Genomic DNA, 20,520 nt, shown 5'->3' on the forward strand with positions numbered 1-20,520 from the left:
ATCTATTGGTTTTGTTCCAGATCATTAATATATTGGTTGTGTTCCAGGTCATTAATCTATTGGTTGTGGTTGTGTTCCAGGTCATTCATCTATTGGTTGTGGTTGTGTTCCAGGTCATTAATCTATTGGTTGTGTTCCAGGTCATTAATCTATTGGTTGTGTTCCAGGTCATTAATCTATTGGTTGTGTTCCAGGTCATTAATCTATTGGTTTTGTTCCAGGACATTAATCTATTGGTTGTGTTCCAGGTCATTAATCTATTGGTTGTGTTCCAGGTCATTAATCTATTGGTTTTGTTCCAGGACATTAATCTATTGGTTGTGTTCCAGGTCATTAATCTATTGGTTGTGTTCCAGGTCATTAATCTATTGGTTGTGTTCCAGGTCATTAATCTATTGGTTTTGTTCCAGGTCATTAATATATTGGTTGGGTTCCAGGTCATTAATCTATTGGTTGTGTTCCAGGTCATTAATCTATTGGTTGTGTTCCAGGACATTAATCTATTGGTTGTGTTCCAGGTCATTAATCTATTGGTTGTGTTCCAGGTCATTAATCTATTGGTTGTGTTCCAGGTCATTAATCTATTGGTTGTGTTCCAGTTCATTAATCTATTGGTTGTGGTTGTGTTCCAGGTCATTAATCTATTGGTTGTGGTTGTGTTCCAGGTCATTCATCTATTGGTTGTGTTCCAGGTCATTAACCTATTGGTTGTGTTCCAGGTCATTAATCTATTGGTTGTGTTCCAGGTCATTAATCTATTGGTTGTGTTCCAGGTCATTCATCTATTGGTTGTGTTCCAGGACATTAATCTATTGGTTGTGTTCCAGGTCATTAATCTATTGGTTGTGTTCCAGGACATTCATCTATTGGTTGTGTTCCAGGTCATTAATCTATTGGTTGTGGTTATGTTCCAGGTCATTCATCTATTGGTTGTGTTCCAGGTCATTAACCTATTGGTTGTGTTCCAGGTCATTAATCTATTGGTTGTGTTCCAGGTCATGAATCTATTGGTTGTGTTCCAGGTCATTAATCTATTGGTTGTGTTCCAGGACATTAATCTATTGGTTGTGTTCCAGGTCATTAATCTATTGGTTGTGTTCCAGGACATTAATCTATTAGTTGTGTTCCAGGTCATTAATCTATTGGTTGTGGTTGTGTTCCAGGACATTAATCTATTGGTTGTTTTCCAGGACATTAATCTATTGGTTGTGTTCCAGGTCATTAATCTATTGGTTGTGTTCCAGGTCATTAATCTATTGGTTTTGTTCCAGGTCATTAATATATTGGTTGTGTTCCAGGTCATTAATCTATTGGTTGTGGTTGTGTTCCAGGTCATTCATCTATTGGTTGTGGTTGTGTTCCAGGTCATTAATCTATTGGTTGTGTTCCAGGTCATTAATCTATTGGTTGTGTTCCAGGTCATTAATCTATTGGTTTTGTTCCAGGACATTAATCTATTGGTTGTGTTCCAGGTCATTAATCTATTGGTTGTGTTCCAGGTCATTAATCTATTGGTTTTGTTCCAGGACATTAATCTATTGGTTGTGTTCCAGGTCATTAATCTATTGGTTGTGGTTGTGTTCCAGGTCACTAATCTATTGGTTGTGTTCCAGGTCATTAATCTATTGGTTTTGTTCCAGGTCATTAATATATTGGTTGTGTTCCAGGACATTAATCTATTGGTTGTGTTCCAGGTCATTAATCTATTGGTTGTGTTCCAGGACATTAATCTATTGGTTGTGTTCCAGGTCATTAATCTATTGGTTGTGTTCCAGGTCATTAATCTATTGGTTGTGTTCCAGGTCATTAATCTATTGGTTGTGTTCCAGTTCATTAATCTAGTGGTTGTGTTCCAGGTCATTAATCTAGTGGTTGTGTTCCAGTTCATTAATCTATTGGTTGTGGTTGTGTTCCAGGTCATTAATCTATTGGTTGTGGTTGTGTTCCAGGTCATTCATCTATTGGTTTTGTTCCAGATCATTAATATATTGGTTGTGTTCCAGGTCATTAATCTATTGGTTGTGGTTGTGTTCCAGGTCATTCATCTATTGGTTGTGGTTGTGTTCCAGGTCATTAATCTATTGGTTGTGTTCCAGGTCATTAATCTATTGGTTGTGTTCCAGGTCATTAATCTATCGGTTGTGTTCCAGGTCATTAATCTATTGGTTTTGTTCCAGGACATTAATCTATTGGTTGTGTTCCAGGTCATTAATCTATTGGTTGTGTTCCAGGTCATTAATCTATTGGTTTTGTTCCAGGACATTAATCTATTGGTTGTGTTCCAGGTCATTAATCTATTGGTTGTGGTTGTGTTCCAGGTCACTAATCTATTGGTTGTGTTCCAGGTCATTAATCTATTGGTTTTGTTCCAGGTCATTAATATATTGGTTGTGTTCCAGGACATTAATCTATTGGTTGTGTTCCAGGTCATTAATCTATTGGTTGTGTTCCAGGTCATTAATCTATTGGTTTTGTTCCAGGTCATTAATATATTGGTTGTGTTCCAGGTCATTAATCTATTGGTTGTGTTCCAGGTCATTAATCTATTGGTTGTGTTCCAGGACATTAATCTATTGGTTGTGTTCCAGGTCATTAATCTATTGGTTGTGTTCCAGGTCATTAATCTATTGGTTGTGTTCCAGGTCATTAATCTATTGGTTGTGTTCCAGTTCATTAATCTATTGGTTGTGGTTGTGTTCCAGGTCATTAATCTATTGGTTGTGGTTGTGTTCCAGGTCATTCATCTATTGGTTGTGTTCCAGGTCATTAACCTATTGGTTGTGTTCCAGGTCATTAATCTATTGGTTGTGTTCCAGGTCATTAATCTATTGGTTGTGTTCCAGGTCATTCATCTATTGGTTGTGTTCCAGGACATTAATCTATTGGTTGTGTTCCAGGTCATTAATCTATTGGTTGTGTTCCAGGACATTCATCTATTGGTTGTGTTCCAGGTCATTAATCTATTGGTTGTGGTTGTGTTCCAGGTCATTCATCTATTGGTTGTGTTCCAGGTCATTAACCTATTGGTTGTGTTCCAGGTCATTAATCTATTGGTTGTGTTCCAGGTCATGAATCTATTGGTTGTGTTCCAGGTCATTAATCTATTGGTTGTGTTCCAGGACATTAATCTATTGGTTGTGTTCCAGGTCATTAATCTATTGGTTGTGTTCCAGGACATTAATCTATTAGTTGTGTTCCAGGTCATTAATCTATTGGTTGTGGTTGTGTTCCAGGTCACTAATCTATTGGTTGTGTTCCAGGTCATTAATCTATTGGTTTTGTTCCAGGTCATTAATATATTGGTTGTGTTCCAGGTCATTAATCTATTGGTTGTGGTTGTGTTCCAGGTCATTCATCTATTGGTTGTGGTTGTGTTCCAGGTCATTAATCTATTGGTTGTGTTCCAGGTCATTAATCTATTGGTTGTGTTCCAGGTCATTAATCTATTGGTTGTGTTCCAGGTCATTAATCTATTGGTTTTGTTCCAGGACATTAATCTATTGGTTGTGTTCCAGGTCATTAATCTATTGGTTGTGTTCCAGGTCATTAAGCTATTGGTTTTGTTCCAGGACATTAATCTATTGGTTGTGTTCCAGGTCATTAATCTATTGGTTGTGGTTGTGTTCCAGGTCACTAATCTATTGGTTGTGTTCCAGGTCATTAATCTATTGGTTTTGTTCCAGGTCATTAATATATTGGTTGTGTTCCAGGACATTAATCTATTGGTTGTGTTCCAGGTCATTAATCTATTGGTTGTGTTCCAGGACATTAATCTATTGGTTGTGTTCCAGGTCATTAATCTATTGGTTGTGTTCCAGGTCATTAATCTATTGGTTGTGGTTGTGTTCCAGGTCATTCATCTATTGGTTGTGGTTGTGTTCCAGGTCATTAATCTATTGGTTGTGTTCCAGGTCATTAATCTATTGGTTGTGTTCCAGGTCATTAATCTATTGGTTGTGTTCCAGGTCATTAATCTATTGGTTTTGTTCCAGGACATTAATCTATTGGTTGTGTTCCAGGTCATTAATCTATTGGTTGTGTTCCAGGTCATTAATCTATTGGTTTTGTTCCAGGACATTAATCTATTGGTTGTGTTCCAGGTCATTAATCTATTGGTTGTGGTTGTGTTCCAGGTCACTAATCTATTGGTTGTGTTCCAGGTCATTAATCTATTGGTTTTGTTCCAGGTCATTAATATATTGGTTGTGTTCCAGGACATTAATCTATTGGTTGTGTTCCAGGTCATTAATCTATTGGTTGTGTTCCAGGACATTAATCTATTGGTTGTGTTCCAGGTCATTAATCTATTGGTTGTGTTCCAGGTCATTAATCTATTGGTTGTGTTCCAGGTCATTAATCTATTGGTTGTGTTCCAGTTCATTAATCTAGTGGTTGTGTTCCAGGTCATTAATCTAGTGGTTGTGTTCCAGTTCATTAATCTATTGGTTGTGGTTGTGTTCCAGGTCATTAATCTATTGGTTGTGGTTGTGTTCCAGGTCATTCATCTATTGGTTTTGTTCCAGATCATTAATATATTGGTTGTGTTCCAGGTCATTAATCTATTGGTTGTGGTTGTGTTCCAGGTCATTCATCTATTGGTTGTGGTTGTGTTCCAGGTCATTAATCTATTGGTTGTGTTCCAGGTCATTAATCTATTGGTTGTGTTCCAGGTCATTAATCTATTGGTTGTGTTCCAGGTCATTAATCTATTGGTTTTGTTCCAGGACATTAATCTATTGGTTGTGTTCCAGGTCATTAATCTATTGGTTGTGTTCCAGGTCATTAATCTATTGGTTTTGTTCCAGGACATTAATCTATTGGTTGTGTTCCAGGTCATTAATCTATTGGTTGTGGTTGTGTTCCAGGTCACTAATCTATTGGTTGTGTTCCAGGTCATTAATCTATTGGTTTTGTTCCAGGTCATTAATATATTGGTTGTGTTCCAGGACATTAATCTATTGGTTGTGTTCCAGGTCATTAATCTATTGGTTGTGTTCCAGGTCATTAATCTATTGGTTTTGTTCCAGGTCATTAATATATTGGTTGTGTTCCAGGTCATTAATCTATTGGTTGTGTTCCAGGTCATTAATCTATTGGTTGTGTTCCAGGACATTAATCTATTGGTTGTGTTCCAGGTCATTAATCTATTGGTTGTGTTCCAGGTCATTAATCTATTGGTTGTGTTCCAGGTCATTAATCTATTGGTTGTGTTCCAGTTCATTAATCTATTGGTTGTGGTTGTGTTCCAGGTCATTAATCTATTGGTTGTGGTTGTGTTCCAGGTCATTCATCTATTGGTTGTGTTCCAGGTCATTAACCTATTGGTTGTGTTCCAGGTCATTAATCTATTGGTTGTGTTCCAGGTCATTCATCTATTGGTTGTGTTCCAGGTCATTCATCTATTGGTTGTGTTCCAGGACATTAATCTATTGGTTGTGTTCCAGGTCATTAATCTATTGGTTGTGTTCCAGGACATTCATCTATTGGTTGTGTTCCAGGTCATTAATCTATTGGTTGTGGTTGTGTTCCAGGTCATTCATCTATTGGTTGTGTTCCAGGTCATTAACCTATTGGTTGTGTTCCAGGTCATTAATCTATTGGTTGTGTTCCAGGTCATGAATCTATTGGTTGTGTTCCAGGTCATTAATCTATTGGTTGTGTTCCAGGACATTAATCTATTGGTTGTGTTCCAGGTCATTAATCTATTGGTTGTGTTCCAGGACATTAATCTATTAGTTGTGTTCCAGGTCATTAATCTATTGGTTGTGGTTGTGTTCCAGGTCACTAATCTATTGGTTGTGTTCCAGGTCATTAATCTATTGGTTTTGTTCCAGGTCATTAATATATTGGTTGTGTTCCAGGTCATTAATCTATTGGTTGTGGTTGTGTTCCAGGTCATTAATCTATTGGTTGTGGTTGTGTTCCAGGTCATTAATCTATTGGTTGTGTTCCAGGTCATTAATCTATTGGTTGTGTTCCAGGTCATTAATCTATTGGTTGTGTTCCAGGTCATTAATCTATTGGTTTTGTTCCAGGACATTAATCTATTGGTTGTGTTCCAGGTCATTAATCTATTGGTTGTGTTCCAGGTCATTAAGCTATTGGTTTTGTTCCAGGACATTAATCTATTGGTTGTGTTCCAGGTCATTAATCTATTGGTTGTGGTTGTGTTCCAGGTCACTAATCTATTGGTTGTGTTCCAGGTCATTAATCTATTGGTTTTGTTCCAGGTCATTAATATATTGGTTGTGTTCCAGGACATTAATCTATTGGTTGTGTTCCAGGTCATTAATCTAATGGTTGTGTTCCAGGACATTAATCTATTGGTTGTGTTCCAGGTCATTAATCTATTGGTTGTGTTCCAGGTCATTAATCTATTGGTTGTGTTCCAGGTCATTAATCTATTGGTTGTGTTCCAGTTCATTAATCTAGTGGTTGTGTTCCAGGTCATTAATCTAGTGGTTGTGTTCCAGGTGCGTCCGTCAGACTACCAGTACATTAGCAGCAGGAGCAGTGGAGACTCTCTGTGGTTCAAACTAGAGCCGGTCAAGATAGACACATCCAAACTAGAACACCTCTTCCAGACCAAGTCCAAGGAGATACCTGTCACCAAGGTAACCACACACACATGCACGCACACACAAGTATGTTAGACATCAAAACATCAAGACTGAACCGATCACAGCCAAGGTAAATGAGAATCCATCTATCCCTTTACCCTTGTCTACGTGTGTAGACATACCCCCTGTGGAAGGCCCCTTAAGACCTCTGACTTCCTATAATAGGTAAGGTCTGGATAGGAGAGGCTGGGGGCTGAACGCTAACCTCTGGCACTTTGAACTATAGGCGCCTCTCAAAACCACAACTGTTATTTTAATCTGCTACCATTCGAATCACCTCTGGTGAAGACTGGTGGCCTCCACACACACGCGCACACACACACACACACACACACGCACACACACACAGTCTGGTGGGGCTATACTCCTGTTAGGTTCAGGGGGTCAGTCGGAGAACTGATCCTGGTTGGAGAGCACCTTGGAATCACTTGTACGTCTGTCAGGGGGATCTGTGTTGGAAATGTCTCTCTCACTTTACCTGAAACATCTCGTTTTGTGATATCGTAAGGGTCTCATGAAGGTAATGTGTCTCTCCATCGAGAGACAGTAACGGGGTACTTCCCCACGATGACGGAATTACGGACTGCGACTCAGATATAAATCACTTTAAAATGTATGACAAACAAACAAAAAAACATTGATTTCAAAGATTAGCAAACCATACAACTCTATGCACAAGTACTACTCTTAACAATTTACACTGAAATGTTTTACAAAAACACATTTACTGGGAGACCTATGTAGATGCAAAGTTTGGTGACAGAATTTTCTTCCAGTTTTTTTATGTGACCACGTTTTCCAACACTTGTGACACAAACATTGTATAAACATCAAAAACATGTTTTACCAATCACATCTGTGAAAATAAACTTCCATTTTTCAGCACCCTGTCTTTCAAAGATAGTTTGTAAAAATCCAAATAACGTCACAGATCTTCATTGTAAAGGGTTTAAACCCTGTTTCTCGAGCTTGTTCAATGAACCATAAACAATTAATGAACATGCACCTGTGGAACGGTTGTTAAGACACTAACAGATTTACAGACGATAGGCAATTAAGGTCACAGCTATGAAAACTTAGGCCACTAAAGAGGCCTTTCTACTGACTCTGAAAAACACCAAAAGAAAGATGCCCAAGGTCCCTGCTCATCTGTGTGAACTTGCCTTAGGCATGCTGCAAGGAGGCATGAGGACCGCAGATGTGGCCAGTGCAATAAATTGCAATGTCCGTACTGTGAGATACCTAAGACAGCTGATCGTCCTCACAGTGGCAGACCATGTGTAACAACACCTGTACAGGATTGGTACATCCGAACATCCCACCTACGGGACAGGTACAGGATGGCAACAACAACTGCCAGAGTTACACCAGGAACACACAATCCCTCCATCAGTGCTCAGACTGTCCGCAATAGGCTGAGAGAGGCTGGACTGAGGGCTTGTAGGGCCTGTTGTAAGGCAGGTCCTCACCAGACATCACCGGCAACAACGTTACCTATGGGCACAAACCCACCGTCGCTGGACCAGACAGGACTGGAATAAAGTGCTCTTCATTAACGAGTCACGGTTTTGTCTCTCCAGGGGTGATGGTCGGATTTGCGTTTATCATCGAAGGAATGAGCGCTACACTGTGCCCTGTACTCTGGAGCGGGATCGATTTGGAGGTGGAGGATCCGTCATGGTCTGGGGCGGTGTGTCACAGCATCATCGGACTGAGCTTGTTGCCATTGCAAGCAATCTCAACGCTGTGCGTTACAGGGAAGAAATCCTCTTCCCTCATGTGGAACCCTTCCTGCAGGCTCATCCTGACATGACCCTCCAGCATGACAATGCCACCAGCCATACTGCTCGTTCTGTGCATGAATTCCTGCTAGAGAGGAATGCCACTGTTCTGCCATGGCCAGCAAAGAGCCCAGATCTCAATCCCATTGAGCACATCTGGGACCTGTTGGATCTGAGGGTGAGGGCTAGGGCCATTCCACCCCAGAAATGTCTGAGAACTTGCATGTGCCTTGGTGGAAGAGTGGGGTAACATCTCACAGCAAGAACTGGCAAATCTGGTGCAGTCCATGAGGAGGAGATGCACTGCAGTACTTAATGCAGCTGGTGGCCACACCAGATACTGACTGTTACTTTTGATTTTGACCCCCCTTTGTTCAGGGACACATTATTCCATTTCTGTTAGTCACATGTCTGTGGAACTTGTTCAGTTTATGTCAGTCTGTTGAATATTGTTATGTTCATACAAATATTTTCTCATGTTAATAAGTTTGCTGAACATAAACCCAGTTGACAGTGAGAGGATGTTTGTTTTTTTGCTGAGTTTATATACAGTATATACTGTATATATATATCTTCTCATTATGAGTGAATAATATTGTGAAATTGTAAAAATTATAATAATTCCCTTCTATTGTAAGACCTGTTTGAAAAGACGTCACCAAGGGGTTAAATTAGTTAATAGACCAGTGAAGAAAATGGTTGTGTGTCTTAAACTTACAGAAGGCTGAACAAATGTCTCCCAAACTAAATATACGTATTGATATCAGTTTGGCAGGGGTCTGTAAGTATTGATATCAGTTTGGCAGGGGTCTGTAAGTATTGATATCAGTTTGGCAGGGGTCTTTACGTATCAATATCAGTTTGGCAGGGTTCTGTACGTATCGATATCAGTTTGGCAGGGGTCTTTACGTATCAATATCAGTTTCGAAGGGGTCTTTATGTATTGATATCAGTTTGGCAGGGGTCTTTACGTATCGATATCAGTTTGGCAGGGGTCTGTACGTATCGATATCAGTTTGGCAGGGGTCTTTATGTATCGATATCAGTTTGGCAGGGGTCTTTACGTGTCGATATCAGTTTGGCAGGGGTCTTTACTTATCGATATCAGTTTGGCAGGGGTCTGTACGTATCGATATCAGTTTGGCAGGGGTCTTTATGTATCGATATCAGTTTGGCAGGGGTCTTTACGTGTCGATATCAGTTTGGCAGGGGTCTTTACTTATCGATATCAGTTTGGCAGGGGTCTGTACGTATCGATATCAGTTTGGCAGGGGTCTTTATGTATCGATATCAGTTTGGCAGGGGTCTTTGCGTGTCGATATCAGTTTGGCAGGGGTCTTTATGTATCGATATCAGTTTGGCAGGGGTCTTTACGTGTTGATATCAGTTTGGCAGGGGTCTTTACGTATCGATATCAGTTTGGCAGGGGTCTTTACGTATCGATATCAGTTTGGCAGGGGTCTGTAAGTATTGATATCAGTTTGGCAGGGGTCTTTACGTATCAATATCAATTTGGCAGGGGTCTTTACGTATCGATATCAGTTTGGCAGGGGTCTTTACGTGTTGATATCAGTTTGGCAGGGGTCTGTACGTGTTGATATCAGTTTGGCAGGGGTCTTTATGTATCGATATCAGTTTGGCAGGGGTCTGTACGTATCGATATCAGTTTGGCAGGGGTCTTTACTTGTTGATATCAGTTTGGCAGGGGTCTTTACATATCGATATCAGTTTGGCAGGGGTCTTTACTTGTTGATATCAGTTTGGCAGGGGTCTGTACGTATCGATATCAGTTTGGCAGGGGTCTTTACTTGTTGATATCAGTTTGGCTGGGGTCTTTACGTGTCGATATCAGTTTGGCAGGGGTCTTTACTTGTTGATATCAGTTTGGCAGGGGTCTTTACTTATCGATATCAGTTTGGCAGGGGTCTGTACGTATCGATATCAGTTTGGCAGGGGTCTGTACGTATCGATATCAGTTTGGCAGGGGTCTTTACTTATCGATATCAGTTTGGCAGGGGTCTGTACGTATCGATATCAGTTTGGCAGGGGTCTTTACTTATCGATATCAGTTTGGCAGGGGTCTTTACTTATCGATATCAGTTTGGCAGGGGTCTGTACGTATCAATATCAGTTTGGCAGGGGTCTGTACGTATCGATATCAGTTTGGCAGGGGTCTTTACTTGTTGATATCAGTTTGGCAGGGGTCTGTACGTATCGATATCAGTTTGGCAGGGGTCTTTACGTGTTGATATCAGTTTGGCAGGGGTCTTTACTTATCGATATCAGTTTGGCAGGGGTCTGTACGTATCGATATCAGTTTGGCAGGGGTCTTTATGTATCGATATAAGTTTGGCAGGGGTCTTTACGTGTCGATATCAGTTTGGCAGGGGTCTGTACGTATCGATATCAGTTTGGCAGGGGTCTTTACGTGTCGATATCAGTTTGGCAGGGCTCTTTACTTGTTGATATCAGTTTGGCAGGGGTCTTTACTTATCGATATCAGTTTGGCAGGGGTCTGTACTTCAACATTATTGTGTTCAATGTATTTCTAATACCTTCTAAGACTTTTTCTGGTAGATGTTTTCGAAGTCCCCCTTTGCATGTTTGACCAGAAATCAAACACTTTACAAATTCCTAAACGATATAGATGCTTACCAGACTGTTATAACTATATATATTGAATGATGACCAGGCTGTTATAACTATAACTATTGGGTGATGACCAGGCTGTTATTACTATTGGATTATGACCAGGCTGTTATAACTATTGGATGATGACCAGGCTGTTATAACTTTTGGGTGATGACCAGGCCGTTATTACTATTGGATTATGACCAGGCTGTTATAACTATTTGATGTGACCAGGCTGTTATAACTATAACTATTGGATGTGACCAGGCTGTTATAACTATTGGATGATGACCAGGCTGTTATTACTATTGGATGATGACCAGGCTGTTATTACTATTGGATGATGACCAGGCTGTTATAACTATTGGATGTGACCAGGCTGTTATAACTATTGGATGTGACCAGGCTGTTATTACTATTGGATGTGACCAGGCTGTTATTACTATTACTATTGGATGTGACCAGGCTGTTATAACTATAACTATTGGATGTGACCAGGCTGTTATTACTATTGGATGTGACCAGGCTGTTATAACTATTGGATGTGACCAGGCTGTTATAACTATTGGATGTGACCAGGCTGTTATAACTATTGGATGTGACCATGCTGTTATAACTATTGGATGTGACCAGGCTGTTATAACTATTGGATGTGACCAGGCTGTTATTACTATTGGATGATGACCAGGCTGTTATAACTATAACTATTGGATGATGACAAGGCTGTTATAACTATTGGATGATGACCAGGCTGTTATAACTATAACTATTGGATGATGACCAGGCTGTTATAACTATTGGTTGATGACCAGGCTGTTATTACTATTGGATGTGACCAGGCTGTTATTACTATTGGATGATGACCAGGCTGTTATAACTATTGGATGTGACCAGGATGTTATAACTATTGGATGTGACCAGGCTGTTATAACTATTGGATGTGACCAGGCTGTTATTACTATAACTATTGGATGTGACCAGGCTGTTATTACTATTGGATTATGACCAGGCTGTTATAACTATTGGATGATGACCAGGCTGTTATTACTATTGGCTGTGAACAGGCTGTTATAACTATAACTATTGGATGATGACCAGGCTGTTATAACTATTGGATGTGACCAGGCTGTTATAACTATTGGATGTGACCAGGTTGTTATTACTATTGGATGTGACCAGGCTGTTATAACTATAACTATTGGATGTGACCAGGCTGTTATAACTATACCTATTGGATGTGACCAGGCTGTTATAACTATAACTATTGGATGTGACCAGGCTGTTATAACTATACCTATTGGATGTGACCAGGCTGTTATTACTATAACTATTGGATGATGACCAGGTTGTTATTACTATTGGATGTGACCAGGCTGTTATTACTATAACTATTGGATGTGACCAGGCTGTTATTACCATTGGATTATGACCAGGCTGTTATAACTATTGGATGATGACCAGGCTGTTATTACTATTGGCTGTGAACAGGCTGTTATAACTATAACTATTGGATGATGACCAGGCTGTTATAACTATTGGATGTGACCAGGCTGTTATAACTATTGGATGTGACCAGGTTTTTATTACTATTGGATGTGACCAGGCTGTTATAACTATAACTATTAGATGTGACCAGGCTGTTATTACTATAACTATTGGATGTGACCAGGTTGTTATTACTATTGGATGTGACCAGGCTGTTATTACTATTGGATTATGACCAGGCTGTTATAACTATTGGATGATGACCAGGCTGTTATTACTATTGGCTGTGAACAGGCTGTTATAACTATTGGATGTGACCAGGTTTTTATTACTATTGGATGTGACCAGGCTGTTATAACTATAACTATTGGATGTGACCAGGCTGTTATAACTATACCTATTGGATGTGACCAGGCTGTTATTACTATAACTATTGGATGTGACCAGGTTGTTATTACTATTGGATGTGACCAGGCTGTTATAACTATTGGATGTGACCAGGCTGTTATAACTATAACTATTGGATGTGACCAGGCTGTTATAACTATACCTATTGGATGTGACCAGGCTGTTATTACTATAACTATTGGATGTGACCAGGTTCTTATTACTATTGGATGTGACCAGGCTGTTATAACTATTGGATGTGACCAGGCTGTTATAACTATAACTATTGGATGATGACCAGGCTGTTATTACTATTGGCTGTGACCAGGTTGTTATTACTATTGGATGTGACCAGGCTGTTATTACTATTGGATGTGACCAGGCTGTTATAACTATTGGATGTGACCAGGCTGTTATAACTATTGGATGTGACCAGGCTGTTATAACTATAACTATTGGATGATGACCGGGCTGTTATTACTATTGGATGTGACCAGGCTGTTATAACTATAACTATTGGATAATGACCAGGCTGTTATTACTATTGGATGTTACCAGGCTGTTATTACTATTGGATGTGACCAGGCTTTTATTACTATAACTATTGGATGTGACCAGGCTGTTATTACTATTGGATGTGACCAGGCTGTTATTACTATTGGATGTGACCAGGCTTTTATTACTATTGGATGTGACCAGGCTTTTATTACTATAACTATTGGATGTGACCAGGCTGTTATTACTATTGGATGTGACCAGGCTGTTATTACTATTGGATGTGACCAGGCTTTTATTACTATAACTATTGGATGTGACCAGGCCGTTATAACTATAACTATTGGATGATGACCAGGCTGTTATAACTTTTGGATGATGACCAGGCTGTTATTACTATTGGCTGTGACCAGGCTGGCATAAATATTGGATGTGACCAAACTGTTATAACTATTGGATGTGACCAGGCTGTTATAACTATTGGATGTGACCAGGCTTTTATTACTATAACTATTGGATCTGACCAGGCTGTTATAACTATAACTATTGGATGATGACCAGGCTGTTATAACTATAACTATTGGATGTGACCAGGTTGTTATTACTATTGGATGTGACCAGGCTGTTATTACTATAACTATTGGATGTGACCAGGCTGTTATTACTATTGGATTATGACCAGGCTGTTATAACTATTGGATGATGACCAGGCTGTTATAACTATTGGATGTGACCAGGCTGTTATAACTATTGGATGTGACCATGTTTTTATTACTATTGGATGTGACCAGGCTGTTATAACTATAACTATTGGATGTGACCAGGCTGTTATAACTATACCTATTGGATGTGACCAGGCTGTTATTACTATAACTATTGGATGTGACCAGGTTGTTATTACTATTGGATGTGACCAGGCTGTTATAACTATTGGATGTGACCAGGCTGTTATAACTATAACTATTGGATGATGACCAGGCTGTTATTACTATTGGATGTGACCAGGTTGTTATTACTATTGGATGTGACCAGGCTGTTATTACTATTGGATGTGACCAGGCTGTTATAACTATAACTATTGGATGATGACCGGGCTGTTATTACTATTGGATGTGACCAGGCTGTTATAACTATAACAATTGGATAATGACCAGGCTGTTATTACTATTGGATGTGACCAGGCTGTTATTATCTATTGGATGTGACCAGGCTTTTATTACTATAACTATTGGATGTGACCAGGCTGTTATTACTATTGGATGTGACCAGGCTGTTATTACTATTGGATGTGACCAGGCTTTTATTACTATAACTATTGGATGTGACCAGGCTGTTATTACTATTGGCTGTGACCATGCTGGCATACATATTGGATGTGACCAGGCTGTTAAAACTATTGGATGTGACCAGGCTGTTATAACTATTGGATGTGACCAGGCTTTTATTACTATAACTATTGGATCTGACCAGGCTGTTATAACTATAACTATTGGATGATGACCAGGCTGTTATAACTTTTGGATGATGACCAGGCTGTTATTACTATTGGCTATGACCAGGCTGGCATAAATATTGGATGTGACCAGGCTGTTATAACTATTGGATGTGACCAGGCTGTTATAACTATTGGATGTGACCAGGCTGTTATTACTATTGGATGATGAACAGGCTGTTATAACTATAACTATTGGATGATGACCAGGCTGTTATAACTATTGGATGATGACCAGGCTGTTATAACTATAACTATTGGATGATGACCAGGCTGTTATAACTATTGGTTGATGACCAGGCTGTTATTACTATTGGATGATGACCAGGCTGTTATAACTATAACTATTGGATGATGACCAGGCTGTTATTACTATTGGATGATGACCAGGCTGTTATTACTATTGGATGATGACCAGGCTGTTATAACTATTGGATGTGACCAGGCTGTTATAACTATTGGATGTGACCAGGCTGTTATTACTATTGGATGTGACCAGGCTGTTATTACTATTGGATGTGACCAGGCTGTTATTACTATTACTATTGGATGTGACCAGGCTGTTATAACTATAACTATTGGATGTGACCAGGCTGTTATTACTATTGGATGTGACCAGGCTGTTATAACTATTGGATGTGACCAGGCTGTTATAACTATTGGATGTGACCAGGCTGTTATAACTATTGGATGTGACCATGCTGTTATAACTATTGGATGTGACCAGGCTGTTATAACTATTGGATGTGACCAGGCTGTTATTACTATTGGATGATGACCAGGCTGTTATAACTATAACTATTGGATGATGACCAGGCTGTTATAACTATTGGATGATGACCAGGCTGTTATAACTATAACTATTGGATGATGACCAGGCTGTTATTACTATTGGATGTGACCAGGCTGTTATTACTATTGGATGATGACCAGGCTGTTATAACTATTGGATGTGACCAGGCTGTTATAACTATTGGATGTGACCAGGCTGTTATAACTATTGGATGTGACCAGGCTGTTATTACTATAACTATTGGATGTGACCAGGCTGTTATTACTATTGGATTATGACCAGGCTGTTATAACTATTGGATGATGACCAGGCTGTTATTACTATTGGCTGTGAACAGGCTGTTATAACTATAACTATTGGATGATGACCAGGCTGTTATAACTATTGGATGTGACCAGGCTGTTATAACTATTGGATGTGACCAGGTTGTTATTACTATTGGATGTGACCAGGCTGTTATAACTATAACTATTGGATGTGACCAGGCTGTTATAACTATACCTATTGGATGTGACCAGGCTGTTATAACTATACCTATTGGATGTGACCAGGCTATTATTACTATAACTATTGGATGTGACCAGGTTGTTATTACTATTGGATGTGACCAGGCTGTTATAACTATTGGATGTGACCAGGCTGTTATAACTATAACTATTGGATGTGACCAGGCTGTTATAACTATACCTATTGGATGTGACCAGGCTGTTATTACTATAACTATTGGATGTGACCAGGTTCTTATTACTATTGGATGTGACCAGGCTGTTATAACTATTGGATGTGACCAGGCTGTTATAACTATAACTATTGGATGATGACCAGGCTGTTATTACTATTGGCTGTGACCAGGTTGTTATTACTATTGGATTTTACCAGGCTGTTATTACTATTGGATGTGACCAGGCTGTTATAACTATTGGATGTGACCAGGCTGTTATAACTATTGGATGTGACCAGGCTGTTATAACTATAACTATTGGATGATGACCGGGCTGTTATTACTATTGGATGTGACCAGGCTGTTATAACTATAACTATTGGATAATGACCAGGCTGTTATTACTATTGGATGTGACCAGGCTGTTATTACTATTGGATGTGACCAGGCTTTTATTACTATAACTATTGGATGTGACCAGGCTGTTATTACTATTGGATGTGACCAGGCTGTTATTACTATTGGATGTGACCAGGCTGTTATTACTATTGGATGTGACCAGGCTTTTATTACTATAACTATTGGATGTGACCAGGCTGTTATTACTATTGGATGTGACCAGGCTGTTATTACTATTGGATGTGACCAGGCTTTTATTACTATAACTATTGGATGTGACCAGGCTGTTATAACTATAACTATTGGATGATGACCAGGCTGTTATAACTTTTGGATGATGACCAGGCTGTTATTACTATTGGATGTGACCAGGCTTTTATTACTATAACTATTGGATGTGACCAGGCTGTTATTACTATTGGATGTGACCAGGCTGTTATTACTATTGGATGTGACCAGGCTTTTATTACTATAACTATTGGATGTGACCAGGCTGTTATAACTATACCTATTGGATGTGACCAGGCTGTTATTACTATAACTATTGGATGTGACCAGGTTGTTATTACTATTGGATGTGACCAGGCTGTTATAACTATTGGATGTGACCAGGCTGTTATAACTATAACTATTGGATGTGACCAGGCTGTTATAACTATACCTATTGGATGTGACCAGGCTGTTATTACTATAACTATTGGATGTGACCAGGTTCTTATTACTATTGGATGTGACCAGGCTGTTATAACTATTGGATGTGACCAGGCTGTTATAACTATAACTATTGGATGATGACCAGGCTGTTATTACTATTGGCTGTGACCAGGTTGTTATTACTATTGGATTTTACCAGGCTGTTATTACTATTGGATGTGACCAGGCTGTTATAACTATTGGATGTGACCAGGCTGTTATAACTATTGGATGTGACCAGGCTGTTATAACTATAACTATTGGATGATGACCGGGCTGTTATTACTATTGGATGTGACCAGGCTGTTATAACTATAACTATTGGATAATGACCAGGCTGTTATTACTATTGGATGTGACCAGGCTGTTATTACTATTGGATGTGACCAGGCTTTTATTACTATAACTATTGGATGTGACCAGGCTGTTATTACTATTAGATGTGACCAGGCTGTTATTACTATTGGATGTGACCAGGCTGTTATTACTATTGGATGTGACCAGGCTTTTATTACTATAACTATTGGATGTGACCAGGCTGTTATTACTATTGGATGTGACCAGGCTGTTATTACTATTGGATGTGACCAGGCTTTTATTACTATAACTATTGGATGTGACCAGGCTGTTATAACTATAACTATTGGATGATGACCAGGCTGTTATAACTTTTGGATGATGACCAGGCTGTTATTACTATTGGCTGTGACCAGGCTGGCATAAATATTGGATGTGACCAAACTGTTATAACTATTGGATGTGACCAGGCTGTTATAACTATTGGATGTGACCAGGCTTTTATTACTATAACTATTGGATCTGACCAGGCTGTTATAACTATAACTATTGGATGATGACCAGGCTGTTATAACTATTGGATGATGACCAGGCTGTTATAACTATAACTATTGGATGATGACCAGGCTGTTATAACTATTGGTTGATGACCAGGCTGTTATTACTATTGGATGATGACCAGGCTGTTATAACTATAACTATTGGATGATGACCAGGCTGTTATAACTATTGGGTGATGACCAGGCTGTTATTACTATTGGATGATGACCAGGCTGTTTTAACTATAACTATTGGATGATGACCAGGCTGTTATTACTATTGGATGTGACCAGGCTGTTATAACTATTGGATGTGACCAGGCTGTTATTACTATTGGACGTGACCAGGCTGTTATAACTATTGGATGTGACCAGGCTGTTATAACTATTGGATGTGACCAGGCTGTTATTACTATTGGATGTGACCAGGCTGTTATAACTATTGGATGTGACCAGGTTGTTATTACTATTGGATGTGACCAGGCTGTTATTACTATAACTATTGGATGTGACCAGGCTGTTATTACTATTGGATTATGACCAGGCTGTTATAACTATTGGATGATGACCAGGCTGTTATAACTATTGGATGTGACCAGGCTGTTATAACTATTGGATGTGACCATGTTTTTATTACTATTGGATGTGACCAGGCTGTTATAACTATAATTATTGGATGTGACCAGGCTGTTATTACTATAACTATTGGATGTGACCAGGTTGTTATTACTATTGGATGTGACCAGGCTGTTATAACTATTGGATGTGACCAGGCTGTTATAACTATAACTATTGGATGATGACCAGGCTGTTATTACTATTGGACGTGACCAGGCTGTTATAACTATTGGATGTGACCAGGCTGTTATAACTATTGGATGTGACCAGGCTGTTATTACTATTGGATGTGACCAGGCTGTTATAACTATTGGATGTGACCAGGTTGTTATTACTATTGGATGTGACCAGGCTGTTATTACTATAACTATTGGATGTGACCAGGCTGTTATTACTATTGGATTATGACCAGGCTGTTATAACTATTGGATGATGACCAGGCTGTTATAACTATTGGATGTGACCAGGCTGTTATAACTATTGGATGTGACCATGTTTTTATTACTATTGGATGTGACCAGGCTGTTATAACTATAATTATTGGATGTGACCAGGCTGTTATTACTATAACTATTGGATGTGACCAGGTTGTTATTACTATTGGATGTGACCAGGCTGTTATAACTATTGGATGTGACCAGGCTGTTATAACTATAACTATTGGATGATGACCAGGCTGTTATTACTATTGGATGTGACCAGGTTGTTATTACTATTGGATGTGACCAGGCTGTTATTACTATTGGATGTGACCAGGCTGTTATAACTATAACTATTGGATGATGACCGGGCTGTTATTACTATTGGATGTGACCAGGCTGTTATAACTATAACAATTGGATAATGACCAGGCTGTTATTACTATTGGATGTGACCAGGCTGTTATTACTATTGGATGTGACCAGGCTTTTATTACTATAACTATTGGATGTGACCAGGCTGTTATTACTATTGGATGTGACCAGGCTGTTATTACTATTGGATGTGACCAGGCTTTTATTACTATAACTATTGGATGTGACCAGGCTGTTATTACTATTGGCTGTGACCATGCTGGCATACATATTGGATGTGACCAGGCTGTTAAAACTATTGGATGTGACCAGGCTGTTATAACTACTGGATGTGACCAGGCTTTTATTACTATAACTATTGGATCTGACCAGGCTGTTATAACTATAACTATTGGATGATGACCAGGCTGTTATAACTTTTGGATGATGACCAGGCTGTTATTACTATTGGCTGTGACCAGGCTGGCATAAATATTGGATGTGACCAGGCTGTTATAACTATTGGATGTGACCAGGCTGTTATTACTATTGGATGATGAACAGGCTGTTATAACTATAACTATTGGATGATGACCAGGCTGTTATAACTATTGGATGATGACCAGGCTGTTATAACTATAACTATTGGATGATGACCAGGCTGTTATAACTATTGGTTGATGACCAGGCTGTTATTACTATTGGATGATGACCAGGCTGTTATAACTATAACTATTGGATGATGACCAGGCTGTTATAACTATTGGATGATGACCAGGCTGTTATTACTATTGGATGTGACCAGGTTGTTATTACTATTGGATGTGACCAGGCTGTTATTACTATTGGATGTGAC

At 39.3% G+C, this 20,520-nt stretch overlaps 1 protein-coding gene across 4 annotated transcripts in view; it reads left to right on the forward strand.

Annotated features, from left to right (window-relative positions):
* Positions 1-20,520, forward strand: part of LOC110496757 (FH1/FH2 domain-containing protein 3) — a 188,305-nt gene that overhangs the window by 136,580 nt on the left and 31,205 nt on the right. For all 4 annotated transcript variants that reach the window (XR_005037551.1, XR_005037552.1, XM_036953663.1 and 1 more), the window contains exon 16: positions 6,474-6,614. Coding sequence is in view for 2 of the 4 variants with exons in the window: in XM_036953663.1 (XP_036809558.1) it covers positions 6,474-6,614 (141 nt within the window). In the remaining 2 variants the exon portion in view is untranslated. The remainder of the gene's footprint in view (positions 1-6,473; positions 6,615-20,520) is intronic.

Source organism: Oncorhynchus mykiss, chromosome 18, assembly GCF_013265735.2.
Source record: "Oncorhynchus mykiss isolate Arlee chromosome 18, USDA_OmykA_1.1, whole genome shotgun sequence".
Classification (NCBI taxonomy): domain Eukaryota; kingdom Metazoa; phylum Chordata; class Actinopteri; order Salmoniformes; family Salmonidae; genus Oncorhynchus; species Oncorhynchus mykiss.